Source organism: Harpia harpyja, chromosome 22 (genome assembly GCF_026419915.1).
Source record: "Harpia harpyja isolate bHarHar1 chromosome 22, bHarHar1 primary haplotype, whole genome shotgun sequence".
Classification (NCBI taxonomy): domain Eukaryota; kingdom Metazoa; phylum Chordata; class Aves; order Accipitriformes; family Accipitridae; genus Harpia; species Harpia harpyja.
The window spans coordinates 19,439,696-19,451,839 of NC_068961.1; the positions used below are offsets into that span (position 1 = coordinate 19,439,696).

The window sequence follows — 12,144 nt, forward strand, 5'->3', positions numbered from 1 at the left end:
ATCGTTAAGTAGCAGAGGGGAAAACCAACATTCATCTCCACCTTTCTGCAAAGGGGAAAGTCTTCTTGATTCTAGTGTCAGTTCTGAGAGCTTGAAACCTCCAAGTTTCATTGTGTTCCATGCAGGACAACAAAGCAGTAGTCCTGCATGGAGACGGAGAAGGTGATATATGTCACCTAATAAATTCCAGTTGGGATCTTCCTTTGATTTCTCTCAAATTCAACAGAAATGTTAAGAGGCTCATGAGAGAAACATTGTGTGCATGTTTGTTCTGGACGGTGGTGGTGCTGACAGTGTCAGCATCACCCATCTTCTGAAGAAAAAGTCCGCACTGTTAAAGGGTTTTTAGCATCTTGCATTCAAGGTCCAACACTGACCGCAAGATTTACCCAAAAGGGAAACCTGGAGCCTGGCAAGTGAGTACATCTGTACAGCACATTGAGGACACACAACTTTGTCAGTCCGTGGAAGTAATCTGCCTCCTCACCAGTGGCAGACAGGGTCCTGATGCCCAATTTCAAACTTCGTATGTCTTGTACACTGACAAAAAATGGGATATTGGGGCCTTTAAAAAAAAAAAAAGTCAGTCTATGCAAAGATGCCTTCCATCTTTCTAACAAGCAATCAAAACAAAATCGAATGATGCAGAGGTGGAAAGGGAAGGATCTGAGTACTAGGTACCAAAACAGAAATGAGAAAGGAAGTTCTCAAAATGTGGCTGTAAGGGATTGGTCTACATGTTCTCTCAAAAATATTAGTGAGGACGGGGACTAACAGGAACTTTCTAACCTCAGCAGGTAGCATAAAGAGAGCCAGAAACCTTGAAGAACACACACAGGCCTAAATGAATGTACAGATGGAGAGTAACTCAAAGTGCAGCTGTTAATGCCTAACTGCAAAGGTGTGTTACTCCCCCAAATGCACCCATGTGTAAATTTGAAAGCAGTAGCATTACACAGGTCAAGCTAAGGGCAGGAGCACTGTTACAGATATTACACGAACAAGTACTATTCACAGCTCAGCTTTTAGGCACCAGAAGGATTTCTGTAGTGAGAACAGAAAAGCAGGCATTTAAGACAAGCAAAATAGGAACTAACTTTTCCAAATGACATATTTACAGTCACTTTTCAGTTAAGTAAAATTTTTCTATTTATTCCTTTATTCTAAAAAGAATGGAAATGATATTACTGTAGTGGTGTACGATCCCACCTCTGGATCTCAAGCGCTTCTGCTCTCTATAATAGGGTGCTTGCTGCATATAGCAACAAGCCTTCTCTTTAGGCAGGGGGAGAGACTCTTTCCCTGTGGCTTTTACATAATTTCATGTAGTAAATCTCTATATTTATAGATACATTTGCATTTGTAGATCTATAAGTAGAGAGCAAGCAAGAAGCCTTTTCTTACTAGATTTCTTTTTAAAAAGTTTAAGGAATACTTTTTATCTTACTCAGGTTTTGTTTGCAACATCACATCACTTGTTTTAAAACCTACCTCCTTGCCCCCCCCCAGAAATTCCTGTTAACCACAACATCTGAAAGTAATTGAAAGTAAAGGGGGAAGGGGGGGGATAATGTTTATTTAGGGGGGAAGGGGGGTGTGTTTGGTTTTTGTAGGGTGTTTTGGTTTGATTTTGTTTGGTTTTTTGTTTTGTTTTTTTTTTTACAAGCAAGCATTGTCACATTTTGTCAGAGGCCTATAACGTAGCTCATTTTTCTGATTTTTAGCTAACTTTCTTCTGAGGCAGGAATAACACCCATTTTCTGTAAAACCATACAAACTTGTGAGGCAATTGTCTTTTCTCTCCCTTCTTGCAATTATAATGGTAACAACAGTTAAAAAGATTTTTTTTTTAATTCTGTAACAGAACTACCAAAATAATTTCCTTACAGTATAACATAAGCTATATGGAGTGCTTCCAGCATGCCAACTGAGGTCTTGCTGTTTTCTGGTACTGTACCAAAGTCTTCTCTCTAGTCTTAGTTTATGCAGTCACAAGAGTATAGGGCAGTATTTTTGTTCAGTCCCTTGTAAAATTAACTTTGGGCTTACAATTACTTGTCATGCTTTGTAACCCTGGTAACACTACCTGCTCCATCACCATCTTTACTAAAACACATAAACAACTTACCTGTGAGCATTTAGCAATTACTCATCCAACCTTGTCAGTTATATGGGCCCAAGAGTTTTACCATAGCTCACCACTTTCCTCCCTTTATTAAAAAAATAAGTTATTCAAATAAACATACCTATTACTAAGCAATCTGATCAGCACGAGCTATTATCATGGACTGGGTAAAACAAAAATCAAGACTGGCAAGCATAACTACTTCCTTTTTATTTTGATAACCACCAGAAACAGTTTTAGTTTCTGTTATGAAACAATGGGTATCAAACAGGTACACAAGGAAAGGCATTAAAATTATGCTGATGATGGGACTTCACTATTATCTGAATAAATATATGGAGATAAAAAGAACAACAGAAAACTTAAAATAAAACCAGAAGAAAAGCCAAGGGTGGTCTTGAAAAAAAACCACAACCAAACCCTAAGGATTTCTGAGTAAGCATGGTTGAAGGAGGTTGGATTTGTGCAACGGGCCACATTCAAACCCCTATTTTAGACCTTGCAATGCCCCCCAAAATAGGACACACATGTCCTATACAATCCACAAGGAGAGGCAAGTGCTTTCACAGGGCCTGTCTCCTCATTCACTGTACCTAAGCACTTCAGTAACGTGCCTCAGCTTCCTTTAGAGAAAGCGTACGGGGGCATGCATGGACAGCTAGAGCATGTAGCAGTTCAAAATGAAGCTACTGATTAACTGTAAATATTCTCAGAGTAAACTTGTTCTGGGTAACAAGCATGATGAGTTACTCTCCTGGTCCTAGGCATCAATGCTGCATTTCAGTTGGCATTCAGGTGGTCACCAAGATACATCTTGTTCAATTATTTTTTCCCTGCGTTGAGAACGCACAGATCACATTCTCCTAACTAAAGAAACAAGATGCTATAAAAAGAGATCTGTTTCCATTATTGTATCCTGCTTCTAGAGAAAACCAAGCCACAAGAACCTGAAATCTACTCTACCAATTGACTCAAAATAGCAATACAATTTTAGTATAAATTACAAATATAGCTGCTGTGAAGACAGAACATTAAAAAAAACACCACCCAAAACCCCTTTTCCCTTTAAATTTTTAGTTACATGTTTTAAATAGTGCAAATTCAGAATTAACAATGAAAAACTGACATTAAAACAAGAATTGAAAGCACAACATGGAAATTACTTATGACAATGAATGTTACATTTAAAAATACTAGCAAAGGCAAACCAATACAGTGGTCAGTTAACAGTTTAGTATGTTAACAAAATAAAAATCTATCTCCTCCCCCCAATTTGTAGACACCATATTTTTCCCTCCCTCACATTTGTAGGTCAACACTATTTTTTAAGTAAATTTTCTTAGAAGTTACCTATGGATGCAAAGAAAATGATGGCAAGAAAGTCACGTATTGGTTCAATACAGGACATAATCTCCTCAGTAACCATGTGACCCTGAGAAGAGATCAGAGCTCCGGCTAAGAAGCATCCCAGCTCCATTGAAACATCCAACAGCTCTGTGATCTGTCAAGGAATAACAGAGAATCTAATGTTGTTCTCTAGCCCTGAGTGACTTTATACACCATTTCACAGTGACATTATAAAACTGTACATTATACTGAATGTAGGAAATTACTTTGTCTTTATGCAAGTTCAACAACAAATAGAATTCAGTGTATTTATTTCAGTGTTCTGCAGTATTGTATTTATACAAAAGACTCACAAAACCAGTTTCCCTTCCATGTTACCACCTTCCCTCCAAAAACAAAAATAAATTTCTTAATCTACATTGTAATGCTTTGTGTCACTCTTAAGGATAGCATCTGATTTCACAAAAACCAGAAAGACTGTAACGGCTTTGGAGTCAGGATTACATAATTCATTGAGGCTGTGAAATAAAGCAGTCAGAACAGCATATTTTCCAGCTGTCAAACAACAGGGGGGAAAAAAATAAAAATCAAAGCTTTTAATTTGGGAGAATAGTCTCAATTTAGCAGAAGTCCCAGGCATAAATTACATTTTATTATTGTAAATTGGACTTAAACATGCCTGCGTGCTTTACTGAATAGGGATGCATTTCAGCATGTGAAGTAAACTACTGAAATGAAGCATGGTATCTGTTTGAAAGAATTCAGACTGCTTCCTTCTTTTTTGTTATTTGAATACGGTACTAGAAGAAAAAGATGAAACATGTATAAAGAGACTGAACTAAAAACAAAGCAACTGCTTAAGGCAATGCTTGGAACATTAAAAAAGCAAGCAGCACTTTTAGTCGGTATAAAGTATGTTTTAAAATAATTACTTTAAAACCATGCTGCTGCAGACAGTCATCTTACTGAGAAAGGGCAATGCTATTAATATTAATAGAACATTTAAAACTGAAGACTTATTTCCATATTAATTTAGATTAAGCAACAATACACCATAGTACATTTAGGGACAACATTCATCATATCTTGAATGGTGTTACACTGTAAGGTATGAAGCTAAAACTCAAGTGTCTTGAAATTAATGGAGGAGAGCAAAAGACACAATGAACAAGTCTCCGAGCTATGCATAAAATGCCACCTAAAAATAAACCACAGACTTTTGTGTATTGAAGTATTAATGTCTGAATGCTCATCACAACTCCATTTGTGCCAACAGTCTGTAATTTATTGCAAGACATTTAAGAAAATGAATTGGTTCTGTCAACTAATGCAAATAGTTGCTGATCAGGCAAAACCAACAAAACAACATTATAATGTTACTCTCATTTTAAAACAAAAGGGACTTCAGTGCTTTTCACAATTTGAAATTGTAAGAGGGAAGAAGGAAGTATATATAAAAGGCTTTGAAAATCACCAAAAGATCAATAAAGGAAACAGTTATGAAGAGGAAACATTTAAGTTCTTCTCAATCACACATGAGTTGTTTTAAAAGTCACAACCTTTTGAGTATGATTAAGATCCAATATAGCCTCTTCAAATAAAGTTGGAATTATTTTTACAATTCAGCTATAATCCTCCCACACTTAACTGTTATCAGCTATAACAGAGCTCCAGATCAAAACTTTTACAGCTAATATTTTAAGTATTCCCACGTACATGGTTAGGTTACCATGTAAGAAGGGATTCAGCATCTCTTGTATTGGAATTGCGTGATACTGTGCTGTTAGGAGAATCACTATTCAAGCAAGGAGCAATTTAAGTGTGAAAGAAACATGCCTGTTCAGAAAGCATCAGACATAACTGGAGCAAACTGTATGTCCATCTGGGTTTGTTCCCACAGCATAAAAACTGAATTCCATTCCTTCACTCTATGGCAAGCTAAGTACGAGCTCAAGGGCCTCGTAGATAAAAAGGCGAATTTTGCTATTTCTTGCCTATTCTCTAGGTAGTACACAACTTCAGGTCTACATAATCTATAGGTCACTGTACACACAGAGAAGTGTGAAGTGGATGAGAAGGCAAGAAAAGAACCAAAAATTACATTATTTTCTTAACACCATCCCCCCTCCTCCAGTATGTTCTTCAGATTCATATCTAGATTTATACAGAGATTCCTTTTACTGTTCCCATCCTGGTCTCCGGTTGTCCAATAATATTACCAGTAAGTGGATACATTTCCTCAACTAAAGCTGTAGCATCAGGGTTTATTATATATAAAGTGTGGGTGCGTACACACACCCACACACTGGAGAGGGTTTGTTTTACTGGCAGGAAGGCATTCTCAACAAAATTTCTTACATAAGCAAAACTTGGAAAGTATTTTGCATTTAGTATTCCCTCTCTGCTTTCATCATTTTTTATGTTTTGCCTTTACCAAATAGGGCTCTAACCATTACTAATCCCTGGGCTCTGCACTGTCCTTTTCTCAACTCTTACATTACAGAAAGATTTTTCAGTCAAAATTAAATGAAAAGTTTTGTCAATTTACATGTTTTTCCCAGTGCAGTTTAATTTTCAGTTGTTTTCAAAGGTCCCATTTTACTATAATTCAGAAAGGATTGCCTTGCTTTCACTAGGATATTGGATTTTTATGTTCAAATATTCTACCACAGCAATAAAGAAAGAAATAAACATTACTGCTATAACTTGTTCCAGTTGAATTTCAACCATTTGTTCAGCAGTTGTTTTGCCTATATTCTCTAACAATGTGTATCTTATTGCTACTCTTTAATCATCACAGAAGCTTAATGAATATGGTAAGCCAGTAAAATTAAAGAAATCCCTGATGGAAATAAATATATTAGAATTTCAGGCTTTAATAACTTAAATCTGCCCAAGAGTAAAGAGGTGAATTCTAAGCTTGCATTTTATAGAAGTAAAGCCTTAATGGAAATGGAAACAATTTTTAGTGAGCCTTGTAAAAAGCCTTGTATTTTATTAAATAATTAACTAGAATATTTGAGATTACAGTTCTTCCTTAATCTTCTCCTTTTAATTGATAGGAAAGAGTTCACAAGCAGGTTATGAGCCATTGAGAAGTACTCCAGGCAAACAAGGAACGACATTCCTGATACACTGCAGGAAAAAGTACGTGCATTTTTATATATAAAGTACTGCAATAACATAGCTATATTTTCTTTTCATCTTTTTGCTATATAAAGCAAGCTGGCAATTTCCCTCTGTTTGCTGCCATCATCCCAGGTCAACCATAAGGCAGTCAAACTGGAAGCCACTTCCCCCCCCCCATGTGTACACATAGTCCTCTAAACATCTAAATGTAACTGCTATCTTTCTTGTCAGGTCAGGTTTTATTTTTTTCCAATTCTTTAATAACATTCAGCAACTTGGTTTTAAAACATAACAAAACTGACCACTGGTGTCCTGCAGATATCCAATACAGCAATTTATTATCAGGACAGCATTTAAAACAATTCTCCCTGTAATGTTTCTGTACATACAGAACATGAAAAAGCAACACTACACCAGTGAACACTCCGGCTGACTTATACTGTGGTATATATCTCAACCTAAAAGTACCAGTTTGGCCATCGATCCTAAATGGTCATATTTAAAACCATAAGCTAGATTTGCTTTTTATTTCGTGATTCAGGAGAACAGTTCCCTAGTTTAAAAAAAAAAAAAAAAAAAAAAAAAAAAGGCATTATCTGCATAACTCAAAGCTTGAAAGGGAGTTGCTGAAAGTGTAATAATGATCTACTGAACCTTTGGTACTGGTGACAAGGTACATGATTGAAAGATGCACAACTGTGTCTCAAAGTCAGCTAGATTTTTATAGGATTGGCACTTGATGCAATCCCCCCGCCCAATCTAACTATATGAGAGACAAAAGGGAAGGGAACTTCAGTTACTTCTGAGAACATCTGGGAACAGAAAGAGGTATCTTAAGCTCCAAATCTTGGTAAAATATCTCATGTTTGAGATTTGTTGCATCTCTTCTACTCTAAGTTAGTTTATCAAGAAGAGATGTATTTAAGATCCTGCTTCAGATTTAATGAGCTGCAATGCTATCCAAGTGAGCCAAGCAGTTCAGAAATGCTCAAAAGTCACTTCCATACAGGAAGTTCCTCAACTGACAGGATAATCCTTACATCAAAATTGCTTACTCATGCTACAGTATAGGAACCTCTTCAGACCTATCCTCCCTCTTGTTTTCCCATATAGAATTTGCCCTTACTGGTAAAGAAACGGCAGTTCTTGTTTAATTAGTCATCTAAGATTTTCAAACACAGGAAACGAGTAAAATAAATTAAGTTTAGATATAACGTGTGTTACATGTGCTAGTGTTACAGATGAACCCCAATACAGGATAAACTTAGGTGGACCCCAGAAACCCAGTCAACACTGAAGCACATAACAAGTAACTGTATGCATGAAGCATTAATACCATATCATTCCTACCCCCTTTGTCATGTATTGGAAAGGATGTGGCCTGCAGAATAACTCACATGCTAGATAAAGAGTTAAAATATTTTGTTTAAAAACATCTCTCAAGTTTTCTAAATGGAGCCACAGAGTCATCTTTGGTTAAGGCCATTAAAACATGCACTCTCTTATTCCTCCCTCTACAAATTCAAAAGCTTTTTTAGAATTACACCGGTATGAAAAATTCTGTGTTTGCAGATAATTATAGAAACTTGGTCAATATTTGGGCTTCGTTTTCCAAGGAGAAAGATCTTTGCAGGAACGGTGACAGTTTAATTGCTTTCCTACCTGGCACCCAAAAACTTTTCCAAATACGTGCAACATTTTTTCAAATTAGATTGCCATCCCCCATCCTATGGTTTTATTCCTGACATAGTAGGGCATCTATACCAATTAAGATTTCTTTGTTCAGCTGTTCAACTGGACAACCAAATAATTTTGTGGGTTTTTTTTTTTTTAAGTGTTTGTGCTCAAACCACAACTTGTAGCATTAATATAATGAATGTATCAGTGTCAGTGAATATCAAGCATCTCAGCAGGTTTACAGAGGTTACAAGCAGTATCCTTTGTACTGTTCCCTTTGATACATTATTTATCAACTTTAAAAGGAAAATTTATTTCACTTAAAGTACACAAAATATTTGCTCCTTCACAAACACTTCCCATGCTGAAAAAGCATTCTGTTTTGCAGTTCGAATCCACCACACTCAAACATATTCTCCCTCAGGTTTGTATAAACATGTATATTACGTAAAGTCACGTAGACAGACTTGTACATTTGATACATGATTTGGGCACAATACGCCCAATTCAATCAGATCAGTCTATGTAGGCTGTACTTTTAATGAAAGTAAGACTGCTTCTAGATATCATAATATTTTATGCAATTTTTGTGGTTTGGTTGTTGGTTTTTATTGAAATTATTCTACAACTTATGTCTGCTTGTTAGAAAGTAAAAAGGAGAAACTACTCTTGTTCCTTCTCTTACTACATGACATGTTTGGGATATGAATAGCTGTTTAGAGGGAGGGCATTTTTAACCTATACAATAGAAATCAACACATTGTAAAGCTATGCTCTCATTAACTTCTTTCTTGACCTTCTTCCTGAAGGAGGTCAGCTTTCTCTGTTGGACCTGTAATAATTAAGCAAATACCCCTACAAAAAAGGCACATGCACGGGAACTTTTTTGGATAATTTTTCCCAGAAATTCTTGGGAATCTGCACATCCAGGATAATGGAGTTTCAAACCCACAACATTATCACTGTCACATTCTGTCCTCCAGCAGGATAGTTTTTCAGAGGGCTGAAATGTGAGATAGAAACAAATAGAAGGAAGATTCATAGGAGAATCAACCAAACCCAAAAGGGATATCAAGATCTATGAACCTTAAGGTATTTCTCTACTTTCTCAACTTCATCCCAAACTATTCATCTCCCACAGAAAAAAAAAAAATTATTTTCTAATAAAAACCATGTTGAGAATTTGCTATTGAAAAGAAACTTGTGAGCAAATGTCACAATCAGCCATTATCAGCATCTCAAAACCCATCCTATATTATTTTCAAATGCATGAAGTAGCCCAGAATTAAAACTGGAATCATAATTCTTTAACTGGCTGTATTAAAAGTTATTAACAGAAGTTCAGCTGATTGACATTCAAATTTTATCTCTTCTTACTCATCTATGTTGTAATGCATGAATCATCTGTGCATTTGGGGTTTGTTTTAAAACATTTTAAAACCAAATAATTAACTATGGAGGTACGTGGATATGCAATAACAGTAAGTGCGATGGCTTTTGTGATACTGATGCAGTAGACTACCACATGTATCAAAATGTTTTATTAAAAGATTACCGTTAACATAAGGAAGATGAATGCAGTTATTCCTAGAATGAGGATTTCTTTATTCCCTTTGCTTTCTCCATGCAACTTGCGATAATACGGTCCTATGAGATAAGTCTTTATAACAAGACATATAAGAAAAACAGCAGCCAGAGAAAAGAGAATTTGGCCAATCAGTATCAGTATTCTCAGTATTTCCTTGAAAACGCTGGAAGAGAAGAACAAACAAAACATTTCTTTCAAGTGCTCTCACACCTCCCAACCAGTTCCCCTTAAGTGAAAAGATCTAATTCCACAGATGTTCAAAACTGAGTAGCTACAGTAAGATATTTAAATACATTAGTAAACAAGATGAATACTAAATCTGCTGAGTGCCCAGCAATCTCTTTTACAGCCTAGAATTTACTTCCATGTTGATTCAAAAAGATTTCTGTTAATTGATCTTCAAGGTAAGCCATCAGGCTCAGTATTATTAATACTATCGCGTAGTCTTTGACAAAAATACGTCTTGAGGGAATAAAGTAACTGAAGAAATGCAGTTATCCTTTACAGTAACAAACTTTTCACCACAAATTTTAAGTACTGAACAGGACTAAGGCAGCTAGAGCAAAAAGAATATCCTCATACAACATGACCAGTACAAATAGTAAAGCGAACTCACAGAATGGGAGTGTTTATTTTTCATGGAACTGACATTAACTGTAGCACTCTCGTATTCATATTGGCGATCTACATACTACTTGGAAGGGGGTGGGGAGAAGATACATACAATAATTTTTTTTTACCTGGAATATGTGCTCACTCCTGCTTGAATAAGTGTAGGCATGACAGCTATAAATAAACCAAGCTGCACATCCTGCATCACCAACATGCCAAGTAGTACGCTGCTGTAGTCAATATCCCCTGCACACCAGTAAAGCAGTCATGGAAACATTCAACAGAATCTACAAAGGCTTGCAGTGCTCAGAAATCTAGAAATGTCTTAATCAAATGGAGGCTAAGTATAGTTCTCAATGGGGTGAGGTCTTTCAAAGCATTCTGGGTTTTCTTTCTCCACTAGTAAGTAAATTAAAAAATATATATAGATAAAGACATGTTAAAATAGAAATAAAATATTCGTACGAAGTTTCTGTTACACAATAGAAGTATAGACTCTGCTTAGCAGTTAAGCACTAGTTATGCAATTACTAGAACTCCTTTACTGAAAACATACAGTCTTTAGAATAACAAACACATGTAAGAGCCAGCATGTGTAAAATATACACTCTGAATTTAGGCATTAGAATGTGAATATTCTAGGGGGTGGGGAGAACTTTAATGCAGTATGTATGAAGGAGGTTTAAGGGGAAGAAAGCAGGATGGCAAAACTTTTGAAAGGAAACGTTCAGAAGTCTTTGAGAAGCTAGCAATATGGTACTTGAAGGTACTTATTTGACTAGCTGTTAGCTATGAAAGACTACCTGAGCTGGTCTTAGTTTGCTGAAGAAGGATGCGAATTATTTAAGTTCGCCTTCTGCCCTGATGACAGACAGGTAGTAAGGGTCTAACCTGGCAGCCTCTTAAAAAGCACAAGGATTCCAGACCCTCAGTGAAGACAATTCTTAACATGGAGAGTACTGTTTAGACTACACTGTCTTTCTCCAAAGAGGACTGGCTATGTAAATAGCAGGTACACCTCATAACGGGAATATACACAACACTGGCCAGTGTTAAAGGAGGATGATCACTTGTAAACCAGACTTAACAGTGGTATTTGTTTTGTTTCATTTTTTAACTAGTTTCTCTCATAATAGTACAAAGTCAACATCTTTCAAATTTTATTGCAGACACTACAGTAGTCCCTTTGTAAAATCATACTTACCTTCTTTATCACCTCGAACACTACCTGCAAGAAATCTTGACACCAGTGGTGTGCTTGATAAAGATAAGCAAGTGGAAATGAAGACACTTTGTGTTGGTCTAATTTGGAGCAAGTGTCCCCATAGTAAACCAAAGGCAATCATCAGAACCGTCATGTAGCAGGGTCCTTGCAAAGATATTTTCCATACCTTGGGAAGAAAACAACTTCTTATGATAAAGTCTGATGACACTTTTCTTACTGATAAGTTACAATGATTTTCAGTGCAAATAAGTGGTTATACATGCATGATTTGGGGCTGCAGTGCTGGGCCACTGAAGTAACAGGCTGTCATCCTATACATCCTAAAACTCTGGAGTTATTATGCCTAGTAGATATTCTATGCCAGAAGACTCATTACCAGAAATTAGGTAAATTTCCCAGAGCTCACAGACAAGTTAAGGGCCAAAGGTCCAGTATGGGTTG

The 12,144-nt window shown here is 36.3% G+C and overlaps 1 protein-coding gene across 5 annotated transcripts in view; it reads right to left on the reverse strand.

The window, feature by feature from the left end:
• TMCO3 (transmembrane and coiled-coil domains 3) overlaps positions 1–12,144 on the reverse strand; it is a 36,480-nt gene that overhangs the window by 6,363 nt on the left and 17,973 nt on the right. For 4 of the 5 annotated variants that reach the window (XR_008232973.1, XR_008232974.1, XM_052773785.1 and 1 more), the window contains 4 exons: positions 11,683–11,869; positions 10,607–10,724; positions 9,834–10,029; positions 3,476–3,626 (listed from right to left, as the gene is read on the reverse strand). Coding sequence is in view for 3 of the 5 variants with exons in the window: in XM_052773785.1 (XP_052629745.1) it covers positions 3,476–3,626; positions 9,834–10,029; positions 10,607–10,724; positions 11,683–11,869 (652 nt within the window). In the remaining 2 variants the exon portion in view is untranslated. Of the gene's footprint in view, positions 1–2,218; positions 2,959–3,475; positions 3,627–9,833; positions 10,030–10,606; positions 10,725–11,682; positions 11,870–12,144 lie in introns of those variants that run through there. The other variant, XM_052773784.1, reaches the window with a different exon arrangement.